Below are 22,785 nucleotides of genomic sequence, written 5' to 3' on the forward strand. Positions count from 1 at the left end.
TTGCGTCAAATATCCTTCATGGATTTTCAGTCATCGTTCCAAATGTTTTCATGGATTTCTGGTTGCGTCGAAAAAGGTTGATGAATTTTTAGTTGCGTCAATCTTTTTTTGATGTTTTATTTCAGTCATTTCAAATGTTTTCATGAGTTTTAAGTTGCGTCAAAACATTTCCATTTGACACGATTTAAAAATCCTTTAAAGTTTTGACGGAATCGAATATTTTATGATTTTTTGACTTTGATCCACGTTAAATTATTTTTTGGTAATTCAGTCGTGTCAGGAATCTTTCGATTCTGTCAATTTTTTTAAGGATTTTTAAATTTTTAAAATATTTTCATAGAAATTTTTTGACGCAAAAAGTGATTTATATTTAAATTCTTGATTATTTTCATGTAAACTTTACAGTGGCGTCAAATTATTTGAAGGTTTTTAAGTCGTGTCAAATATTTCTTATTTTCGTATTTTGAAGGAAGATCCTTCCCTTCAAATTGTCTTTTATGGCTGTTTTCAAATTAATTTTATTTGGAAAATTCAATATGAAAAATGAAGATTTTTCTACTGGTTCGACATGACACGACACTTTAAAATATTTGAACCTCATTGATTTCAAAATTTTTGTATTTTATATGGAGACCAAAAATGACAAAAAATAGCCAAAACAGACCTTCGTTATTATTTGACATATTTCGATGATCATTGAACTTGAATTTATTTGATGCATTTGGGACATTCCATGGAAAAAAGTTTGACCGAACGGTACAAGCCAATGCTTAGAATCTTTCGTGGAACGCAACCACACGAGAGTAGATAAAATTTGAGACTTTTTTGAGAAGGGCCCCGCGAATTAGGCCTGTCACAAGTTTTTATGGCCGAAAAACTGACACTACAGGCAAAACTCCTAATATAACCACTTATGATCAAACTCCGGTAAAAGATAAGCATACCTCCAAGCTGAAATGCAAAAAAACTTACAGTTAAGCTTTGGGGCTCTCCATATAGTACGTACGCAGTGAAGGAGGGAGAGGGGGCTTTAGCAAAAACGTACATCTATTGTTTAAATGACATCATTTCTATTGTTCTCTGCGTACAAGGGGGAAGGGGGTATCAAATTTTTTGGAAAATCTTTGCGTACGTACTATATGGACGGCCCCTTTTCTAAAACACCGACTTTTTTAGGGTTACTTTTAAAGCTGTTTTAGTTTTGTTAGACCAAATATTTTCGCCTCCGGCGCCAAATTAAAAAAAAACTGTAATTTTTTGAGCAGAATCAATGTTCCCGACTTAAAAATTCGAAATTTTCAGGAACCCAAAGAAAATCAACAAAACGAAGTCTAAGCATGTAAATAAGCATAAATTAAGGCTGAAAATGACATTTTGCTAAGCATACTTAACAAATAGAGAGAGCCTCGCTCCGATTTTCCCGTATGCATATAAAAAAAAGATTGTATACCATAAGCAAAATTTTAGGGAGATTTCGAAAATCCGTAATATTCCAGCCAAAATCTGAAAGTTTAGGCACATTTCTCTGATTCTATAGGTATCAGAGAAAAAGGATAAAAAATGAGGGACTGGACTAAAAAAAATATTAAAATACAGTGAAATATTCACATAAGGTTTAAAATCTATTTGTACAAAAAATTATGTATAAAAATGCTACAAAATAATCATTGCATACTGATTCAAAAATAAATCATAAAATTATAAAATAGAAAATTATAGTCACATGTTTTCTGTGCCAGGTTGACCATGGGTTGAATAACTCATAGTGGGTTCGGTTGTTTCATTTGTTGGAACAAACCCTACTCCAGAATCAATGACCTCCTCTAAGAAAAGAAAACAAAAATATCAGTCAGGGATGAAATTTCTAGGAATGATAATAAATTCCAGTGAAGCAATCGTCTATGTAGACAATGTAACTTAAAACATAGAAGAATATCTCCTTTGTATTAGAAATAAATGCTAAATAAGTAAAATCTATCAAAGCCTCTTCTTTTGAAAATTAGTTAAAAAAGGAACTGTTAAACCTAAATTCAATTTGGCTTAGACAGCATCCCTGGCAGACTTACCAATGGTATCAGGTGGCAAATAATCGGTGGTGCTATTCTTAACTCGTTGTTCCAATTTATCTAACACTTGTCTTTGGTGAAGTAATTGAAGAATGTTAAGTTGGTCAGGTGTAAAGAAACCTTTGAAGTCTTCCATTCCTCTTGGTAAATATGCCAGTGGATCGCTCCATTGTGAAGAATTGACTGTTTCATTGACTTCGCCGTTAATGACATCCAATGTTTGTTGCAATGTAGGTTGTTGAGATTGGATTTGATGCCGGAGATGTTGAATTGTTTGATGAGATTGTTGAAAATCGAATTGGGTTTCTCCAGGTTCTTGTTTTGGTTGTAGAAATGCTGTTTCTCCAGGTTCTTGTTTTGGTTGTAGAAATGCTGGCATTGGTGTCCGATTAATGGTTGGTGGTTCATTTTGATGTGGCTGGAAACTTGTTGGTAAAGTTTGATGGCTATTTGATGGTTGTTGACTATACCGTTCTCGGGGATGTTGGAAAGCTGGAAGCGCTGGTGGTCGAGAAGAATTTAGTTCTTGGTGAGGTAAGACAGCAGTTTGCGAGGGTTGTGGAAAAGCCGGTCCAGATGTTCGAGATTCGTTGATTTGGAAACGCAAATCTGATTCTTCCTCAACTTTGATTTTCTTGTCCAAAAGTTGATCACCGACAGTTGTGTTGACTGGAGTATGTTTCAACATCTTCTGAATGCATTGTGCTTCGTCGATATCATCTTCGTCTCGGAAATATCGTTTTCTGGATGGTGTCGAAGATGCTGGCCGGTATTGATCAGAAACATGTCGTTCAAGTTGTCGTGAGAAGGTTTGGAAAGTGGGTATCTTGTTGGAAGCCGTCTTTTCATCTTGCGTGGTGAGAGTTGCAAAATATTGCGATTCCTTGGTGGTTGTTGTTTTACGGGTGATTGTACTGGTGCTAGAGTTTCGGTTAGTAGATTCACGAATCAGGTTCTTGACAATGTCTCTTTCCTTGTGAGATTTCTTCTTTGCTGGTGTATTTATTCTACCGTTATTGTTTGTTGGTTTGGAAGGACGCTCAAAGACTTTGTCGAGCTGGTTCAGCTTTTGGAAGATGGATGATGCTGGCTTACGAGGTTTAACACTGTAACCTGGGATAGTTTCACCTGCTTGTATCTATCCAAAGAAAGAAATAAGAATTTGTTCTAATTTCGAATGTAATGAAAGATGTAGATGTAGATGATGTAGAGAGATTGTGTCATGGAAAAAATACGAGTAAACAGAGCTTTACCCACTAGAATAATTTGTGGTATCGCAAAACATTGTTACCCTTACTGAAGTATGAAAAGGAGTCAATTTAAATACCACTCCGCAACGCACACGTCATAATTATTACTTTTCATTTTTTTGACATTTGTACGAGTTGCAATCCCACAATTTAATGCGGCTAAATTAAAGAGTGCAAGTTGTTATATATCTTTTGTCAAATGATGCAATTAACGTGCAAAAGAGATTAACGCAAAGGTTGATAGGATTGGAACTCGTACAAACACATCGAGAGTAATGATTATGTCAAAAATAAAATCTATTTTTAGATTAAGCACGGTGCGCTATTTACTGAATGAGGATATTGCATACAGAAGACCTGTGTCTTAATAACCCCGTGAATTTTGTCAGTAGACACTAAAGGAATTTTCAAATTAGTTCGAGTACGGAAATTTCGAGTTATGGAGGCTGATTTATATGAGGCATTGTTAATTGAAGGGACAAGAAAACTTTGCATCGGAGGATAAAGTCATCTTTCACGATTCTTTCTATCAGTTAGTCACACTAGGAAATCTAGCCTGGATATCCAGACCGTAAACTATTTCACCGTCTAGTTTTTTTTAATATTTTGTCTCTGGTTTACGGTCTGGTCGAAGTAACTCGTCTACAGGGATATCTGTCCCTGCATATGCGAGTGTCTCTAATTGGTCAGTACGCGCCCAGTCACTGAGCAGAATTTTCGCGGGGTTTGTGATATTTTTCGATGCGCGCGCATAATTTATGGAAAAAGCTAACCTTGCAAAAAAAGATAAACAAATGAAAATGAAAACGCAGGTTCATTTCTAAACAAAATGGCTGATGGAAAGGAGCCTTTATGAATGTGGCTGACGTTTGGATATAGTTTAAAGTAGTTTTGAAAGTTTATTGAGTTTGTAAAAGAGGTTTTATGGTAAGTAATTATGTGTGTCTGCCTGGGTTTCCACAGTTTTGAGATTCTGTCAACAAGGGTTTACTCACAGACTGTGTCATTCAAAACTGTATCAGACTTTTTTAGCTGCACCAGACTCTAAAATTTTAGAAACTTTGTATATTGAGGTAAGAGTGTTTTTTCTGAAATTTTGAGTCTGGATACCCAGGCTATAGGAAATCTAGTTTTCAGAAAAAACAACATCAGTCATCTACAGGATGTATTCGCAACAACAAGAAGGATGAGTTACCTGAATCAAGTTCAAGTTCCCAAGACAATCAATTAAAACTTGCAAACTTAAAATGAGACAAAATTACCGATTGCGAACGTGCAGCAGCCAAATATCAACCAACCAAATTTTGTCATTCAATTCCCGAGACAGCGCTTCGATTTTTAAAGCCTTGTTTATACGCTAAAGTAAAAATATTCCGCACATGTAAATGGGTCATTGTTTGAGGTCCGGCAAAATTTCCGGGAAATAGCCTATCCGGCGATGCACGGATCTAGGTGGGTTCTGCCTCCCCCGTAGATCTTTTTCTTGGGAAGTTGATCTTCAAATTAGTTTTCAAGGTTGGCTTTGCTCAAATTTTTTCATCTATGGCTCAAATTTTAGGCAATTTCTCAAAGTTTTTGAAAAGTTTTTGAAAATGTTAATTTCATTAAAAAGCGCCGGGTTATTTTTTCATGAATCCCTTTAGAAGTTTTGCGGCGCATTTTTTTGCTTGAGAGTTAAGTAAACGATATAGCGCTTTCGCAGCATTAATCTTTGATACGCATTTTGGCGGGACGCTAGTGTGACTAACTGTCTATTGAAATGTCTTCAACGAAGCTAATAAAGTAGAGAAAAGAGGTCTGGGACCGCTATCCTTGAAATAATTATCGAGTCAGACTGACTCGATCAGTTCGGAATATTGAAAATTCAACGATGTATTTCTTTTGTGTTTACCTTTTCAGCAAAATTGGCCAGCTCATCTTCTTGGTCTCGTTTTTCTTTCGCTTTTCTGTTTTGAAACCAGATCCGTACTCGTTCCTCTGTCAACTCAGTTAAATTAGCAAGGAATTGCCTTGCTTTCAAGTCAGGTGTTTTGTCTTTCTGGTACCCTCTCTCCAAGATGATTTGCTGCTCATCACTAAAGACTGTTCTGTCTTTCACTGGTCTAAGATTCAACGTTGGGTCTGTTAAAAAGAAGAGTTAAAAATATGTTTACTGTATGTCCTTTGGAGAGATTGTTGGCCCAGAACACACAGTATAATAATACCTTTCTAACGGCACCGACCAAAGCTGACATTAATAACCTATTGGGAAGGTTGCTAGTCATATTGAGCATAGAAAACAAAATATCTCAAACGCACAAATTCTCTTCTTGTTTCCGTGAGAAAAATGAAAAGCTAACGTTGGAAAATAAGCGCAAAACCAAAAACTATAGTTGGACGATTCTATTGACCTCGAAAGGTTTGGGCTCAACGGCAAAACAAGTTCCGGCTTCAAAAATCAGTCTTATTAACAATTGAATCATGCTTGATGGTGGACATTGTTATCATAATAATTCTTCTCCAAAATTGGTTGTTGATACGCATCTTTGTGCGAAAAATAAAAGAAAAAAAGATAAATCTCGAGAAAATATTAAAAAAAAACGGTTTTCCGGCATATTACCGGCATTTTCGGACGGAAATTTTTTTTCTCCCATTTTGCATCATTGTGCAAAAACTCAGAAAAATCGAACGTGACATTTTCTGAGAAAAGCTTGCATCTGACAGACAAACGGGCGGACGGACACAGGTTAATTTAAAGGACCTCCGAGGTAGGTCCAAAAATTGAAATAGTATATGTTTTGTAATAATGATATCATATGAGAAATCAATTTTAAAATGGGTCATTCCAAGTCTCAAATTTCAAAAATGTCATATCAAAAGTGTATCATATGTATCAGATTTCTAGTTGAATGAAATTATCAAAACTAATATGTAAACTTTGGAATTATTCTATACTCTCTTTTATACCCGTTATACTATCTTATTAGTTTACGTAAGAAAGTATTTTATGGGTTGAGCTTCACGACCGCTATAAGCTAGAAAATGAAGGAAATCAAGAACAAAATTTTCACAGGCCAAGCAACCAATGGAGTAAAAGATTACTCAGAACTCAGTAAGATTGTACAAGAAACGTTTTTCGATTATTTGGTCAAAGACGTCAAAATCGAAAATGGATGGAAGGTTTTAGATATCGGATGTGGCACTGGAAACAATAGTTTCAAATTATCCCAGATGGTTGGTGAGCAAGGCAAAGTTGTTGCTATTGATCCTATCAAAGACCGAATAACTGAAGCCAATTCTAGTTATAGCTCTCCAAATCTACATTTCTATGAGGGTTCGGCAAAGGATGTTACCAAATTTGGAAGTGATTTTGATTTGGTTGTTGCAGCTACAGTCATACACTGGATACCACCGCAAGAAAGGCAAGAAGTGTTCCAAGGGATTATGCAAACTATGAAAGAAGGCGCTCAATTTATATTCAACATGACAAAGAAGGATACTTTCAACATGATACCTATCTTGGCCAAAATCAAAACAAATCCTTACAAGGGCGGAAACTACTGGCCTGTACCAGAGATCAAAGATATAGAGCAATTAGCCAGCAATTCTGGTTATAGAGATGTCCAGGTTAAGGAACAAGAAATGGTGCAACGATTACCCTCTCTCGATCAATATCTGAGATGGGCTGCTTCTTCTTTTCACACACGAGATTATGACCAAACATTGAAGGAGTTGAGAGATGTTTGTCAGAATGAAGATGTATCATGCCTTTATGATAAAGATGGACATTTAGTTTATAAACAAAAATATTTCTTTGCCTATTGTAGAAAATGAATTTAATTCAGTCCTCGATACCTGGCATATTCAATTCAAATAAAAAATTTATATTTATCGAAAGATTTCAAAAATTCCTCATCTTTTCGCTCTAAGATGAAGAAGGTTTTATGAGATATCTGCAACAATTTGAGAGTATATGGAATGACTTGTGTTTTGAAGCAATCCATCATCTTTCTATAGCAATAAATCATAAATTTTCTGTCTTACTTCTGGAATCCCCTTTTCGGATAGATCTTTAAAAAATAATAAAATCAGTCATATAATTAACCAGGAATGATAAGCCTGATATGGCATTTCGTGCAATTAGGATTAATACCCCTCGTATCATTTTGAAACAGTTTGAAATATCAACCCCTAATTTCCCTCAATGTCATATCATTACCATTACTAATATATTAGCTATCAAAAACGAGTTCCTTATCTTCTCTAAACAGTATGACTCTAGTCTATACACTTCATTTCGAAAGTACAATTTCCGCCCACCCCAGCAACCTGACCCATGCGGTTTTGCAGCAGGAAACTCAAGACGCATCAAAAATATTTTATGTATTGTTTGCAAAGAGGATAATTCGTATTAAATTTAAACATCCACCCAGATAGGCAATTAACAAGGCAAGGCATTAACAAAAGGCACGAACGTTTATTATAATTATAACAATGATACCTTAGTAACAAAAATTTCAAAAGCAAGTTTTGCATAGCATGATGGTTTTGCATACTTTGTGTTCCCTGATTCAGTGACTTGATAACAGCTGGTCATAATTTACTTACTGAGCAAGGTAACCCCACAGATATCTGTAAAGCCCGAAGGGCTAGATAGGCAACTTTAAGCTTTCTCCAGCAAAAAAAAAGTGAAGCAAAAATTTGACCTTTTAAATTTCGTGCCGATGGATAGGATCTAGCATTTTAATTGTTTTCGGAGCGCGAGATCAAAAAAAGTAGGCGGCAAACGCTATTTCACATCTCTCAAACCGGTGAAATTGCATATCTTAGTCACGTTGCTTATTCGTCAGATTTTTTTGTTTTCACAACTATAGAGCTTTAGTGTGCTGGGCAGAAAATATCACAGTCTGATCTCAGGTTATGATTTAGTAGCTTAAAGTGTAGCGCTTTATTTTGACCAAATCTGCCAAAATAAGTTCCCACCAAATTTAATTTTGTGCCAGAAGGTATCAGTCAGGACTAAGTCACTTTTTGATATTTTATTTCGCATATGATTTGAAAATCTCAAGCTATTTCCTTTTCAAAGGTGAATTCGGCACAAGATGCTTATTTATTCAAGAACTGTATGTTCTATGAGGATGCATTTTTGTATTTTGAGTATTATCTTCTATCAAGATGTGACCAAATAGTGCAGAAAACTGTAAAGATTTTGATTAACTTTTTCCTCTAAGAAGCTTTGAACACCAAATTTTGCTTTGAAAACAGAAACTTTAAGAATTTGCGTCCCCGATGAGTGTCCCCAGGGCAAAAATGCAAAAAAAGTCGATGTCGTCCGATTCTAATGAAATACAACACAATTAAATGGTGTAGAATCGAATGGCAATATTGTTTTTGGTGTATTTGGGTCTTGTAGGGGGTAAAATTGGGGGTTTTGGGCAAAAAATGACCCAAAAATCAACTTTCTCCAATTTCGATGAAAATTTCCACTTTTATCCAATTTTTCATGTAGAACACGAAAATGAAAATCAAAATTCTTCAAAAGTCCTGAAATACCCTCAAAAAGGGGGTTTTGGGCCCAATTCTGGGCATTTAGGGCAAAAAATGACCCAAAAATTAAGTTTCTCCAATTTTGATGAAACTTTCCATTTTTATTCAATTTTTCATGCAGAATACGAAAACAACATTCAAGTTTTATGAAAGCCACCGAAATACACCTAGTATAAGAGGGGTTTTGGTCCAATTTTCGTCTTTTCAGGGTTTAACCCTATTTTTATCAGGGGGGTGTTTTCCACAAGGCTGGCACTCTTTTGCTAATAGCTCACTGAAAATTATTTTTAACACTCTGAAAGTTTTCGACTTTTAATATAATCCTATTACCAGCATGTCTACCAAATTTTACAATTATACACCGAGCAGATCAGGTTTTATGACTTTTTTGTGCAGGCATATCATAAAATCCAGCTAAAACTCTGTAAAATCCCAAAATCTTAAATTTAGCATAACTTTAGATCGAGGCATCCAACTGACTTCAAATTTTGACAGGTTTTAGGTATCAATGATAAATTTTAAAAAATATTTTAAAAATTTTCAAAAACTGCTGACGTCATCAAAAATGACGTCATTATTTTTTGAAAAAATTTACTCATTTTCTGCATGGATTTTAAACCTCGATTTTATTAGTATGTTAAAAACCGGCAATTATGTTAAACATATTCTTTTTGGCTTTTAGAAATTTAAAACAGAATTTAAAAATCTCCATTCGTTCAACTTTAACTGCTATTTTATTGAATAGTACTTTTTCTTTGGTAAGCGATAATTGTGAAAGTTTGTGATGACGTCATCACCTTTATGATGACGTCATCAACCCAAAATTTTTTCTATGATTTCCTTTTATGGTAGAGAACATTTGCACCAAATTTCAAGTCCATACCTTTTCTAGATCAAAAGTTATGCAAGGCTGGTGGAAAACACCCCTCCTTGAGAATACAAAATCCGAAAAAGCCTGATAATAATAGGGTTAAACAAGACCCAAAATTCGAGCTTCTTTGATTTTAATGAAACGTGAATTTGCAAGCATTTTTATTGAATAATTTAAAATTACACTCAAAATTAACCCCAAACTTGCACCCGTAAAACGAAAGGGTTTTTTGTCCAAATATTAGGCTGTCCAGTGATACAAAATAATAATCAGAGGGTCCAATTTTTCTAATTCAACCTGCTTTTAGTCCCAAGGTTAAGGGGTTTAGAATAAAATACGAATGGTTCTTTTAAAAAATTTTTCGAGAAAATTACTTTTAAAGAGAGAAACCTTTTTGTGTCGCCACGCAATCCAGTTTACCAGAGCTTGAAATCTTCCCATCCACCAAATTAAATCTCTGCGAAATTTTAGAAAATTGATCATTCTCCAAATTTAATTTCCGCTAAAAATCTCATTTTGACCAATCGCCAAATTAAATCAACGCCAAAATTAATCCACTTAAGGTAGTAGCCTCATATTATAAAAAATAGCTGAAATATTTTTCCTCAAAATCACAAAAACTTGGGGTGTAAAAGTTTTTGTGATTTTGAGGAAAAATATTTCAGCTATTTTACCTTACTCTTACCTTACCTTTTACCTTACTTATGGACAATTTTAGTTGTGCTCGTTTATAGTTTACAGCCTGAATATTAAGGCTAAAGAGATTGTATTAGATAATTTTCCGAATGACAAATTTGAGAAAAAATATCAAGTGAATTTTCTAGCAAATTAGAGTGATCGGACTGAGTTCTTTAATATTGATTGGGTGTATTACACCAGGGGGGGGGGGCAAGCAGTTAGTACAAGAAATCATCCGGACTAACTGATTTTTGACGATTTTTTTTTTGACCACCACCATTGACAGTTAGTACACTTGTACTAACTGTTTTTGAATTCTATTTCTTCTTGTGGTTCAATCAATTCAACAAAATCATCTTCAGAAACACCATCACTCAGGTCTGCTTGGCGAGTATCATCATCTTTATTGTTGTCACTGTCAGCTTCATCATCCTTCGTTTTCTTCGGCTTATTAAAATAAGTCTCTATAGACGAAGATTTAGCGCTTTTTCTCTTTCTGGAACATGACTCAATATGACGATTTAAATTCGTCTGATTAATTCCACCATATTCAAATGTCTTCTTGCAGTGTGGACATTTAGTCATAATTATGTATTAGTTTTCTAGTCTAGAATTATAAAAGTTAATTATAAAGGTTAATGTAGGTTAGACTAAATCTTATCCTTATCATATATCAAACAGTGTAAAACAGTATATAGATCTGTAGATAATTACAAATTCCAGCACATTCATAAAAATATCTGAAAACATCTGGAAATAAAAATATTCCAGCAATCAACACTGATCAACAAATTCAACATCGCTCCTCATCTACCATCTTTGTCTGCAAAATCGGGAAATTTTCCCCGTTTCTATAGCGAAAACGGATTATGTAAACATCAACGATTCTAAAAGAACGGCACGACACAGAAAAACAGAAGCAAAATTAGAGCTAACCAAGAACAGATTTCAAACAAAAAAGCGCATATTAAGCCTTTGGAAAGAAGATCTGGTAGTCAGAGCTTCCTAGGAAATGCAGTTAGTACAGTTTTTTTTCTTGAACTTTTCTCAGACACCACCCCTTTGGCAGTTAGTACACATCTGTACTAACTGCTTTTTAACATTTTGAAAGATTGACCACCACCCCAAAAACAGGCATGATGTCTGAAATTGACCAAGTGACCCCCCCCCTGATTACACGGCAAGGATTTGAAAGCAGACTTTATCGAGAAACCTGAGCTTATCGAAATTCCGGCTTTAAAAAAAGAGCTCACTTTGTAGAAGTGGTAACCATCCAGCTACACACACTTGACCATTACCTCTAGTGGGTTGCTTTTTCAATCCATACTGTACACTAAATTTTGAAGAAAAACGACAAAATTCGACAAACCTGCCAGGATAAAGACATTGGTGTCTTTACGACTCTACGTACGCGTACGGATGTCGCCAAGACTGTAATATTGACTCTTGATTCACCGTCAAAACTGCAAAAACTTTTATTTTGTCACCGCAAGACACTCTTCTTCTAACACCGAAACACTGACATAAAAAGGGATAAACAGTAATACCGTCAAACCCCCTTGCAGAAAACAAACTTTTTCGAATAATTTTAACAAGGACCAAATTTATTTATCTCATTGCAATTTGACTACAACTGATCTTGCTAATTGGTAGTGTGAAAGCTTTGATCAGACTTGCACCAAACCAAAGTGTGTTAGGGCATGGTGGTGATGGACTCTCTACTTTCACTGGATGTCTTCTTCCTTTTAATCGATCTTCCGTTCTTTAAGATTTTTGTTATATTAAGAATATTCAATTAAGGAAAATACATCTTTTTTAAGCTTTGGTCGGGACCCGTAAATTTTCTTGATTACGATGATGACACCCGGGAAAACAGTCATGACTTTAATTGGTTTCATCCGTCTAATTCTTTTCTTTCTTTTCTAGATGGATAAAACCGTTTGGAAATTTTTAATTATCTCCAGGTGGTTATATTTAAAGCAACAAAAATATGATCGTTATTTTCCCCTTTAAGGAAACTTCCGGGGTATTCATCGTTAATACATAAACACCGTCATCGTCGTTAACCTTGCGATCTGGGTCAAGACAGTGTTTTTTTCGAAACATATACATAGGCTACGTCATATCTTCCTTCGTTTCAAGCGTAAAACTCCTTTCGGGATATGAGCACTGCTCTTCTTTTCAATATTGAAATTCTCCGGATACATCACATGCGCACTGAGGTTTTAATGAAACAATAGAGAGTTTAGAAACCTAAGCCAATCAGCTGTGTTTTAAACATTCTTTTATTTGAAATCTCTATTGATAAACATCTTTTGTGAAAGTTGGCTATTATGTTTAAACCTATTAATAAGCAACTCCCGGTGGGGGTTACTAGTGGCCGTCTAAAGCAGTGCCTATAGACCAAGAGTAAGGCCTAAAAGCCTGGAGCTGTCTATTGTGTAGACTAATATTACATAACATAAACAATACATAGTATAAATAATGTTGAAAATGCTCAGGTTGTCAAAAAAGTCTTTGGTAGCTCAAGATTCAGAAGACTAATTGAATGATCTGCTCTTCAGAAGAAAAGAAAATGACGATAATTAGAAACCAGAATGAGATCGGCGTTAAAGAATACTTGAATCTCAGCAAAATAATCCAAGAAAAACTTTTCGATTATTTGGTCAAAGATATCAAAATCGAAAATGGATGGAAGGTTTTAGATATCGGATGTGGCACTGGAAACAATAGTTTCAAATTATCACAAATGGTCGGAGAGCAAGGCAAAGTTGTTGCTATTGATCCTATCAAAGACCGAATAACTGAAGCCAATTCTAGTTATAACTCTCCAAATCTACATTTCTATGAGGGCTCGGCAAACGATGTTGCCAGATTTGGAAGTGATTTTGATTTGGTTGTAATGTCAACAGTCGTACATTGGATACCAAGAGAAGATCGAAAGGAGACTTTTGAAGGAATCAGGCAAACTTTGAAAGAAGGGGGTAGCTTCGTATTCAATATGAACAAACAAAATACCCTTAACATGATTCCGATCACTTCCAAGCTGAACCCAGGAGGAGAATACTTGGGTGGAAATTATTACCCAGGAATTTCCACTAATGAGCTTATCGAGCTTGGTCAAAATTCGGGGTTTACAACCGCTCAAGTTAAAGAAAACCGGGAAAGCCTTACAGTACCCTCAGTTGAAGATTACATCAGATGGGCTGCCTGTTCAATCCATACACTAAATTATGAAGAAACACTACAAAAATTTCGAAAAATCTGTGAGGAAGAAGATATTTCGTGTCTTTACAATTCTGAAGGACAAGTCGCATATGAAGAAACAAACTTTTTCGGACATTTTCAAAAGTAATTTTATAGTATTTGTTTAATTTTATTCTTTAAATTATTTTTTTTAATTGATTTGTTATCACATTTAAAGTTTGCTCTTGAAGGATAAAAAATATATAATTAAAATTAATAACTTGTTGGAATGATAATTTCGAGTGGATAAATTTAAGGGTTAAACATTTTCAAAAAACTCAAAGATTGCTGATGAAAAATGATGAGAAAATAACGTTTTTTTTTACTGCTACTTGACCAAGATTCCTGGGTTTGTATATTTTTTAGACTTTGAACTTTGCTGCAGATTTATTTAATCGTGTATATTTCTAGGGGCTACAATCATCGTCAAAATATTTGAGACAAAGGGGGGTTCCCAGTGTAATTTTAAACACCACAATTGATTTTTAAGCGCCTTAAACTACAGTTGGAAAGTAGATATTTAACTCTGAGTTTTAACATGAGACTAAAGACTTAGAAGGACCTTAGGATTTCAGAATCTTAAAAGCTCAAATTTGCTCGAATAAGGCTTGGAATATAGCCTAGAAGCCACCAAACCCCTCTAAAATCGAAATATTCAATGAAAGAAAGTGGAAGAATATTTTCAAAGAAAATCTTTACTTTTAAATTCCATCAAAGAGAATATAAAAACAAATCACTCCAATAGCAAGATCGTTCTCTCTCCAGCATATATGTTTTTATATTCTCTTTGATTCCATTGTATGATTCAGACAAAAGTCTCAATTCTGGGCAGAATCATTCCGAGAAAGAGCCATGTTTGAGGCGTATCAGAAGTCCAGAATCAGAATTTTCTCCTGTCGGCGTAAACCGTGGTTGCGCCTCCTTAAAATCTCTGATAACATTTTTACTTTAATCGTAGAAATTTTAGCGAGACTAATTTTAGCGTTTTAGCGATTTTTCCCTATTTTTGCTAAAATAAATCTCGCTAAAACACGCCGAATCGACAATTCACTAAAATTTATCCGCGCGAAATTTCTGGTTATATTGCCTTGATACATTTTTATCAATAAGAAGGGTTTCAGTGCAAAGAAATGCTAGAAAACGAATTCAGTCAATAATGTAATACGAGTATTCGCTAAAATTTATCCACGCGAAATTTTTTGAAATTGTGATTCGCTAATAAATCAAAAAAAAATCAAGATTTTCCTGACTCGCTAATATACGCTAAAATTAGTCTCGCTAAAATTTCTACGATTAAAGTACTTTTAAACGCAACTTAAAATATTACTCCTGTTATATTTGATATTTTATATGCAAAGAAAGACTTATTTCATTCAAACATTGAAAGTCTCATTTCTGCGCAGAATCAGTCCGAAAAAGAGATATGTTTGAAGGAAATCAGGAGTCCAAAACCAAAATTTTCCGAAATTATTTTTTTTGAAATATCCTCCACTATCCCTAGTAGAAGTACTACTTCCTGACCACTCCCTAAATTTACCCCATCCGCTGGGGATAGACTTTAATGGCCAGAGAACAGTTTCAATTCAATCTCCTTTGGTAGCTAGCTATTTGACCTTCTTTTTTAATTGAAACTTTGCGGTTTGTTTACTTTGTCAATTTTGAGACTAGGTATATGTCAATAGAAAACAATATATGATATCAATACAATCAATATTTACATTATAATTATAGAGACAAGTTATAGTGTATCTTACGTGTTTTTAGAAACAGTATGTAAAGACTAATTTTTGGAAAGTATTTTGTTTCAAAATTTGTTCGATTTTTGCGTCCATCCGATATGAAAATTCTACTAGACCTGGTCACCAGGCAGATCATTATTACAGCCTAATTTCTTTTGTATATGGAAGTAATTTAGATAGACTTTGAAAGGTAGTGATATATTAGATATATGTTCATGGATATATCAACAATAACGGCTAAACTCACTGTTTGAAAAGTCAATTTTGTCAATCCGACAATTAACTGAATTTTTTTACAGACTCTTTAAAAGATTTAATTTATATCTTAAAGTCATTGGTGTAAGTCTGGAAAATTGCGCTTTGGAGATAAGAAATTGTGAGCCCACGCATACAAGTGTGAAATGCGCTATCTTATTAATCGAATGTCCGTTTTTTCAGAAGTAAAAATGGCAAAGTTCAGATACCAGACAAAGAGTGGAGTGAAAGACTATTTGGAACTCAGCAAAATAATTCAAGAAAAACTTTTCGACACTTTGGTCAAAGATATCAAAATCGAAAATGGATGGAAGGTTTTAGATATCGGATGTGGCACTGGAAACAATAGTTTCAAATTATCACAAATGGTCGGAGAGCAAGGCAAAATTGTTGCTATTGATCCTATCAAAGACCGGATTTCTGAAGCAAAATCGAGTTATATTTCGCCAAACCTGTCTTTTCACGAGGCATCAGGGAAAGAAGTGACCAAGTTTGGAAGTGATTTTGATTTAGCTGTCGCGTCAACAGTTGTACATTGGATACCAAGAGAAGATCGAAAAGGAATCTTCGAAGGAATCAGGCAAACTTTGAAAGAAGAGGGTAGCTTTGTATTTAACATGACAAAACAAAATACCATTAATATGATGCCAATCTCTGAAAAGCTTAACCCAGATGGAGAATACTTGGGCGGAAATTATTTCCCAGGCATTTCGACTGATGAGCTTATCGAGCTCGGCCTAAATTCAGGGTTTACAAACGTTCAGGTTAGAGAAGAGAGGGTAAGCATTCCATTACCTTCAGTTGACCATTATCTTAGATGGTATGCATGCTCAATTCATACACGAAACTATGAAGAGACATTACAAAAAGTGAGAGAAATCTGTGAAAAGGAAGATATAACTTCGTGCGTGTACGATTCCGAAGGACGTGTCGCTTATGAACAAACATACTTTTTCGGATATTTTCAAAAGTGAAGAGTATAGAACTTCACGAAGAACGATTTAGTCAGTCAGCTGTTTTTTTTTAGAATATCGAGCCAATGATAATTTCAATCTTAAAAATGTAAACTTAGTAAACCTTTGATTACCATACTGTATGGGTTTGTTATTTTTACCTAAAACAATGCACAGAGTTTCAGTTCGGACACGTGTGTGGGTCAGTACACGTTTTTTTATAAGAACAAATAAGAACATAAGACTTCGATGGCGAAAATGTTAAGAACAAGTTGTTATAAACATTTTAAGGCTGGCTTTGGGGACTTAGTTTTTTAGGAAAATGGGCAAAAATGCCCAAAAAACGGTGAAAATAAGAACATGTGGAGAACATTTTTGGGCCTAAAACTAAAAATGTTGAACATCCGAAGGCTCAAAATTTTGCATGTTCTTATAAAAAAAAATTTGTATTATATATTATTTTATAGTTTATATTATCAAGCTATCACTACTCAATAGCTAATCCCAACCAGAGATACAATAACCTAGGTTGATTGGGGTAAAAAGGGTAACTTTTATAGCTGGTCTTGATAATAAACAATACCATGTAATGGCAAATAATTGAACTGCCCTGTATGTCACCACACCAGATCCTAGGGGGGGGCACTCGATTCAAAAACGAGCGTACGTTCAAATCGTACTGTACTGTGAAATCGGACCCTTACGGTCCAGAGAAAATTTATTAGCCATATTTGAGTAAAATTGGGCGAAAAATTGACCCTTTAAGGTGCATTTTCTTGAAAATTTTTGACCATTTTTTGAAATAATGTCGTCAAATTTTCCAAATTTTCCACTCTTAGAGTACACTTTTTCTCTTCTTTGCTCATTTCGAAACTTACAGTGCACTTTGGGAAGCTTGGAAAAGGGACACTAAGAAGAGCCGCACGTACGGTAGGTCGTTCACCTTGAGTACCCACCCCCCACCCGCCCTCCGGGCACCAGATACCTTAAAGAACTTGCACATGTAGTAATTCGATGAATATAGGATTTTCTTTGTCCCTTTGCCACTCAATGCTTTACAATATTATTAAAAACAATCTTCTTCTCCAAAGTAAAATTTTCATTGCTATACTTTAATCGTAGAAATTTTAGCGAGACTAATTTTAGCGTATATTAGCGAGTCAGGAAAATCTTGATTTTTTTTGGATTTATTTTAGCGAATCACGATTTCAAAAAATTTCGCGTGGATAAATTTTAGCGAATACTCGTATTACATTATTGACTGAATTCGTTTTCTAGCATTTCTTTGCACTGAAACCCTTCCTATTGATAAAAATGTATCAAGGCAATATAACCAGAAATTTCGCGCGGATAAATTTTAGCGATCTGTCGATTCGGCGTGTTTTAGCGAGATTTATTTTAGCGAAAATAGGGAAAACGCTAAAATTAGTCTCGATAAAATTTCTACGATTTTAAAGTAGTCAAAACTACTTGGGGTCAAAACAAAACTCATACAACCTTTCAAAGCATGATTTACTTATTTTCGTGGAACAACCTGTAAAGATTGCCAAACTCAACACAAAGGTAATCTAATCGAAATAGTCCGAGCATCTTTGAGCAAACCAAACCAATCAAAAACCAATTTGAAAAGGAAAATGAATGGATAAAATCTTACCATCTGTTAGGGTTCCTTTTTTTTCCTTTTGATCATAAAACTTTGATTGTCCTGGGTTCGAAACAAAAAACGGTGGTTGGTGGAGCCTTCATAATAATTTGGAACATCGTATTTACTTTTCCTTTTCTTACGAATATTTTGAAAACGACGAGACTCGTCGAACCTTTTGACCTCTTGCCTCCTCATGGCTGTTAAAATTTGTTTTTGTTTTGTAAAAAAATGATGTCGTTCCATTGTCACGTCTTTTTAAACGGCGAGAAAAGAAAAGAAGACTCTCCAACGCAGATGTTTTTCTTTGTCTCATAAAAACAAAACATTCGAAATTCGAATGTTATAAAATAAAAAGGCTAAAAAAAGAGACTGGACGTGAAAGAAAAAAATGAATAATACCATTTGGATTGTATTTTATATTAGTTTCTTTTGTTTGTTGATTCTTGGGGGTCCTTTATTGATTGGTCTGCTGCAACTATGGGGGACGTTCTTGAAATTGGTGATCGACTTCTTATCAGCATAGACGATGATGATTATCTTGAAGACAGCGTTGAAACAAAAACTACCTTAAAGGAGAAGGGAAAACAAGGTATAAACTTCATAGCTAAATTTAGACCCAAGAAAAAGATCCTGATAAAATATGTTAGTTTATTTAAAGTCCTAAATCAAACTTAATAATTATTTTACAAACAGGGTCCAAACTCAACCACACCTGCCTTAGCAGTGTGTACTTTACAGACCAGATTTTGGTTGGTTGTACATAAATCCGGGCTAAGTAACACCTCTCCTCTCTACCTCTCTGACCCAGAGAAATCTAACAGAGGGTGGCGAAAAAGTAAAACTTCAACAACTTCCTCCACTTGTTTTCCTAGAATTCATTTAAATGTTTTTATTTTGATTTTAACCATAACTTTTTATGGGCTAAAAGACCATAACTATTCCAGTTTTGATCGGAGTTAAAGAATTTCAACAAATTTTGATCGGGTTTGGTTCACGACGGGCCTAAAATTAGACAAATTTTAGAAATCTTTTTCCCGGATTATCCACAGGGGTGGATCAGATCGTGTCACTACAGGGGGTGTGATATACTGTCTGACTCAGTCAACTCAGATTTTTCCCGAAGCTGAAATTTTTGGATAAGGTCCTAACGACTTTTTGCGATTTACAACGAAGCTTGTTTTATTGGTTTGGAGTAATAATTTGTGATTTTGAATTTATTTTTCCAGATAATATCAACGATTTAAAAGCTACCAAAAACGAATCAGATATTGAAGAAACTTCAAAAGAAGATATCAATGACTCAAGTGAAGAAACGGACAGTGCAACAGAAATCGAAGACATAATAAAGGAAGCTGTAGATAGAAATAAGAAGAGGAAAAAGTTGTAAATGAAGAAGGTACAAAATTGAACGAGAAAAAGACTCGCAAAAAGTCTAGGAGAGTTTGGAAAACAAGCGAGCAACGGATGTACCTCGCTTATTTCTACAACAATGAATCGCAATATCCAAGTAAAAAAGAAAAATTAAAGCTAAGTAATGATTTACAAATATCTACCAAACAGGTTAACACGTGGTTTCATAATCGACGCGCAGCTGATCGTAAAAAGGCTAAAGAGGAACTGAGTCTAGTCACTATGGTTCGTATTGAACGTTGGGAGAATCTGTACGGTATGATTGCCCCGAATAAACGGACAAAGAGAAAGAGTAGCGAGAAAACGTCGTAATAGGGTTTTGATACTATTTTTTGAAGTAGATTTTGGAAATTATAGAAAAAATTTAGTTTTTGTTAACACTTTTAGGGTTTTGATATTATTTTTTGAAGTAGATTTTGGAAATTATAGAAAAAATTTAGTTTTTGTTAACACTTTTAGGGTTTTGATATTATTTTTTGAAGTAGATTTTGGAAATTATAGAAAAAAATTATTTTTTGTTAACACTTTTAAGTAAAGATGATATCAAATCATTATAATTTTTTTTTCAAAACAATCTATATTTTAAAGTGAACGCGTTTCAGGACGTAAGCTTGTTCGGGCTAAAATAAAAAGGTCGACTTTAAATTCCAAGGTTCGAGGTAGACACGAATATTAGTAGTCATTTTATTAACATGAATCGAAAAATTTCGTGTTAATAAAAACTCCCTTAATTAAAACCAGTCGTGGTGTCCTTGAAAAATCAAATAAAATTCGTGTAAATTTTTTGCGTGTTAATTTCAAGACCGTTGAATACTTGCCTAGTAATATTTGTGTAATGGTACTAGAATATTTCGTTGTCCCAGCAAAATTTAAATTCGCACTCGAGGATGGAGAAAAGTTTATTAGGCCTCCTTTTTCATAGAGTTGCCTATATATTAGACAAACGAACTTGATTGGAAATCTTTTATATTAAAACTTCTTAATCCTTATGACAGTTTAAAAACATAAACAAACACCGTTAAGTCACGTGTCATAACCCTCCCTCAGACACAAGAATTCGGTCTTCTTAACACTCTGTTGGGTATCTTGTCAAAAGTTTATTCCAATGATTTTTCTTGTTATGAGAGGATTAACTAAAGTTTATTTTTCTTCAAACTCAAATTGCAATTTTTAACTGTTTGAAAAATCAACTTAAACCCTGCAACAGAGAGCAGCTTTGTCCTAACAAGGCTTGACGCTGTCTCGTGAACCCTCCGTCGTACATGTTGTTACGCACTATTTCTTCAGCATAACATGGACTTGCTCCTGTTTAAGTAATGCCTGCAAACAAAATGAATTTACCTTTATGGTCAACTTTATCTGGGAGGAAGATGTTAAGACAAGAAGTTTTGGTTTATAAAATATTGACCTCGAATAATTCTAAGGTAAGTGTAAATACAAAACATTAAAAATCAGTTCAGTAAAAATACTGAAACAGCTTACGCTTTCTAGTTAGTTTAGGGTGTGCACATCCCTAGAAATGATTCCCGGGGGGGGGGGGTACTACCCTTGTCAACCGACGGGGGTGCTCCGCTGAGGTTCGAAAAATGGACCCTACGTGGGACTCGAAATTTGCGAAAAAAGTGACCCTGAATGGGACTGAAATTCCAAAATTTTCTCAAATTTTCTACTTTTTCCCCAAATTTTCCAAAAATAGGCACCCTACGAGGGACTGATTTTTCTATTTTGGTGTTTTTACGACCCTACCTGGGACTCGTGGTGGAGGTTAAAAAAGGTACCCTGACCAGCGGAGCATCCCCGTCACCCATCTTGCCCTAGTACCCCCCCCCCCGGAATTGATTTTGATATAGGACGAGAATTTTATACACAATACGCAGCCCCTATATCAAAACATATCAGAGAGGATGCGTGCACTCGTTAGTTAGCCAATTTTTTTTCGTTGGAAGATAATCCTTTTCGTTGCAGAATTCAAACCTAATACTTGTATCCCTTCTCTTCTTTACGTCCGTTTCTAAACGAAAAATCAGAAAAACTACAAATTGTTTTCCATTACAACCTAACAGGACTGGGGAAAGGAGACCGAGGAAAATCCAAAATGGCAAACACAAACATCGACACAGAGACCATATTGAACGATACCTTGGCAACAAGCAATGTGGAAACTTCTGCCAAAACACGTTGCCGAAAGAAACGCGTGGGTAAGAACGCAGCACGTGAGAGAACACGTGTCCAACAATTGAAAATGGCCTTTACAAATTTGCAACGATCTTTACCCAACGTCCCAGAAGACACTAAACTTTCAAGGTTGGATATATTATTGTTGGCTATCAACTATATAACACATTTAAAGAAGATATTGGCGTCGACTGAGGAAATTGAGAACGAAAGCAGTGGTCGTCAGCGGCAAGAAGAATCATCGGTCGATCTTCAAAAGGTTCGTATGTGAAAATTCTAGTGGGTATCAAACAAAGGAGCAAAATGCTATGCAGATGATAAGTTAGTATCTCATAATTGAAATGCCGCTATAACACAACTTTTAGTACAACCCTGTCTCAATGAAGATTTAAAGAAAAATTTTTTTAATAGGCCTAACCAGTAAAAATCAAACAGGGATATCAAGCAACTTGCTTTTCACAGCTTCCACAGGGGAGAGAAAATTCTTTTTCTACTGGGGTTAGTAAATGTAGTTTATATTAAGTTCTCCTTCCGGTTAAATACATGGCTTCTACTGGCGTTAATTTTGAAGTTACACTGATGCAATGGGTTTTTTAATGGTATGTAGTAACGCATGGTATAATTCTGAAAATTATACTTCTTACGTGATCGGAACTTTTAATTCCATAACCTTTCTTGTAGCAAAATTCCTGACATTATCGATCCTTTAATCTCCTCTTAACCTTTTGGATGAGTAAAACGTTCATTAGACCTCACACAATAAGTAAACTGTCTTTGGAATTTCAGAGAGAGCAATAATTTTCTAAGATTCTAAGGTCACTAGATTTTCTCCCAGATCTAAGTTGGTGATAAAAGGTGTCCTAAGCAAATGTAAATTATGGGAGTATTTTGTCCTTATCTTAATCCTATCGTCCTTCAGAATAGCTTTTCTGGACTTCTAAATTTCCTCAAAAGGTTTAAAAATCAATAAT

The 22,785-nt window shown here is 34.9% G+C and overlaps 5 protein-coding genes across 5 annotated transcripts; 4 read left to right on the forward strand and 1 right to left on the reverse strand.

The window, feature by feature from the left end:
* Positions 1 to 1,608: 1,608 nt before the first annotated feature.
* On the reverse strand, positions 1,609 to 18,467 carry LOC136820100 (uncharacterized). Its single transcript, XM_067076340.1, has 4 exons — positions 18,239 to 18,467; positions 5,208 to 5,437; positions 2,067 to 3,204; positions 1,609 to 1,823 (listed from the first exon to the last, which is right to left on the reverse strand). The coding sequence occupies exons 3-4, from the start codon at positions 2,752 to 2,754 to the stop codon at positions 1,720 to 1,722; spliced, it is 792 nt and encodes a 263-aa protein (XP_066932441.1). The 5' UTR covers positions 2,755 to 3,204; positions 5,208 to 5,437; positions 18,239 to 18,467; the 3' UTR covers positions 1,609 to 1,719.
* Positions 6,331 to 7,149, forward strand: LOC136820060 (arsenite methyltransferase-like). Its single transcript, XM_067076293.1, has one exon. It carries the CDS (start codon positions 6,338 to 6,340, stop codon positions 7,127 to 7,129), a length of 792 nt encoding a protein of 263 aa, XP_066932394.1. The 5' UTR covers positions 6,331 to 6,337; the 3' UTR covers positions 7,130 to 7,149.
* On the forward strand, positions 12,967 to 13,746 carry LOC136820073 (arsenite methyltransferase-like). Its single transcript, XM_067076312.1, has one exon. It carries the CDS (start codon positions 12,967 to 12,969, stop codon positions 13,744 to 13,746), a length of 780 nt encoding a protein of 259 aa, XP_066932413.1.
* Positions 15,823 to 16,605, forward strand: LOC136820074 (demethylmenaquinone methyltransferase-like). Its single transcript, XM_067076313.1, has one exon. The coding sequence runs from the start codon at positions 15,823 to 15,825 to the stop codon at positions 16,603 to 16,605; it is 783 nt and encodes a 260-aa protein (XP_066932414.1).
* Positions 18,468 to 21,734: 3,267 nt separating the features above from the next.
* LOC136820075 (transcription factor 23-like) lies at positions 21,735 to 22,085 on the forward strand. Its single transcript, XM_067076314.1, has one exon. It carries the CDS (start codon positions 21,735 to 21,737, stop codon positions 22,083 to 22,085), a length of 351 nt encoding a protein of 116 aa, XP_066932415.1.
* Positions 22,086 to 22,785: the final 700 nt, after the last annotated feature.

Source organism: Clytia hemisphaerica, unplaced genomic scaffold (assembly GCF_902728285.1).
Source record: "Clytia hemisphaerica strain Z4C2 unplaced genomic scaffold, Clytia hemisphaerica genome assembly, whole genome shotgun sequence".
In the NCBI taxonomy this organism is placed as follows: Eukaryota; Metazoa; Cnidaria; class Hydrozoa; order Leptothecata; family Clytiidae; genus Clytia; species Clytia hemisphaerica.

Coding starts and splice junctions, on each gene's coding strand:
- LOC136820100 (XM_067076340.1), bottom strand. CDS start 2,754: ATGTTGAAACATACTCCAGTCAACACAACTGTCGGTGATCAACTTTTG. Junction 1,824..2,066: donor TTTGCCACCTGATACCATTG/GTAAGTCTGCCA, acceptor TTCTTTTCTTAG/AGGAGGTCATTGATTCTGGA.
- LOC136820075 (XM_067076314.1), top strand. CDS start 21,735: ATGGCAAACACAAACATCGACACAGAGACCATATTGAACGATACCTTG.
- LOC136820073 (XM_067076312.1), top strand. CDS start 12,967: ATGACGATAATTAGAAACCAGAATGAGATCGGCGTTAAAGAATACTTG.
- LOC136820074 (XM_067076313.1), top strand. CDS start 15,823: ATGGCAAAGTTCAGATACCAGACAAAGAGTGGAGTGAAAGACTATTTG.
- LOC136820060 (XM_067076293.1), top strand. CDS start 6,338: ATGAAGGAAATCAAGAACAAAATTTTCACAGGCCAAGCAACCAATGGA.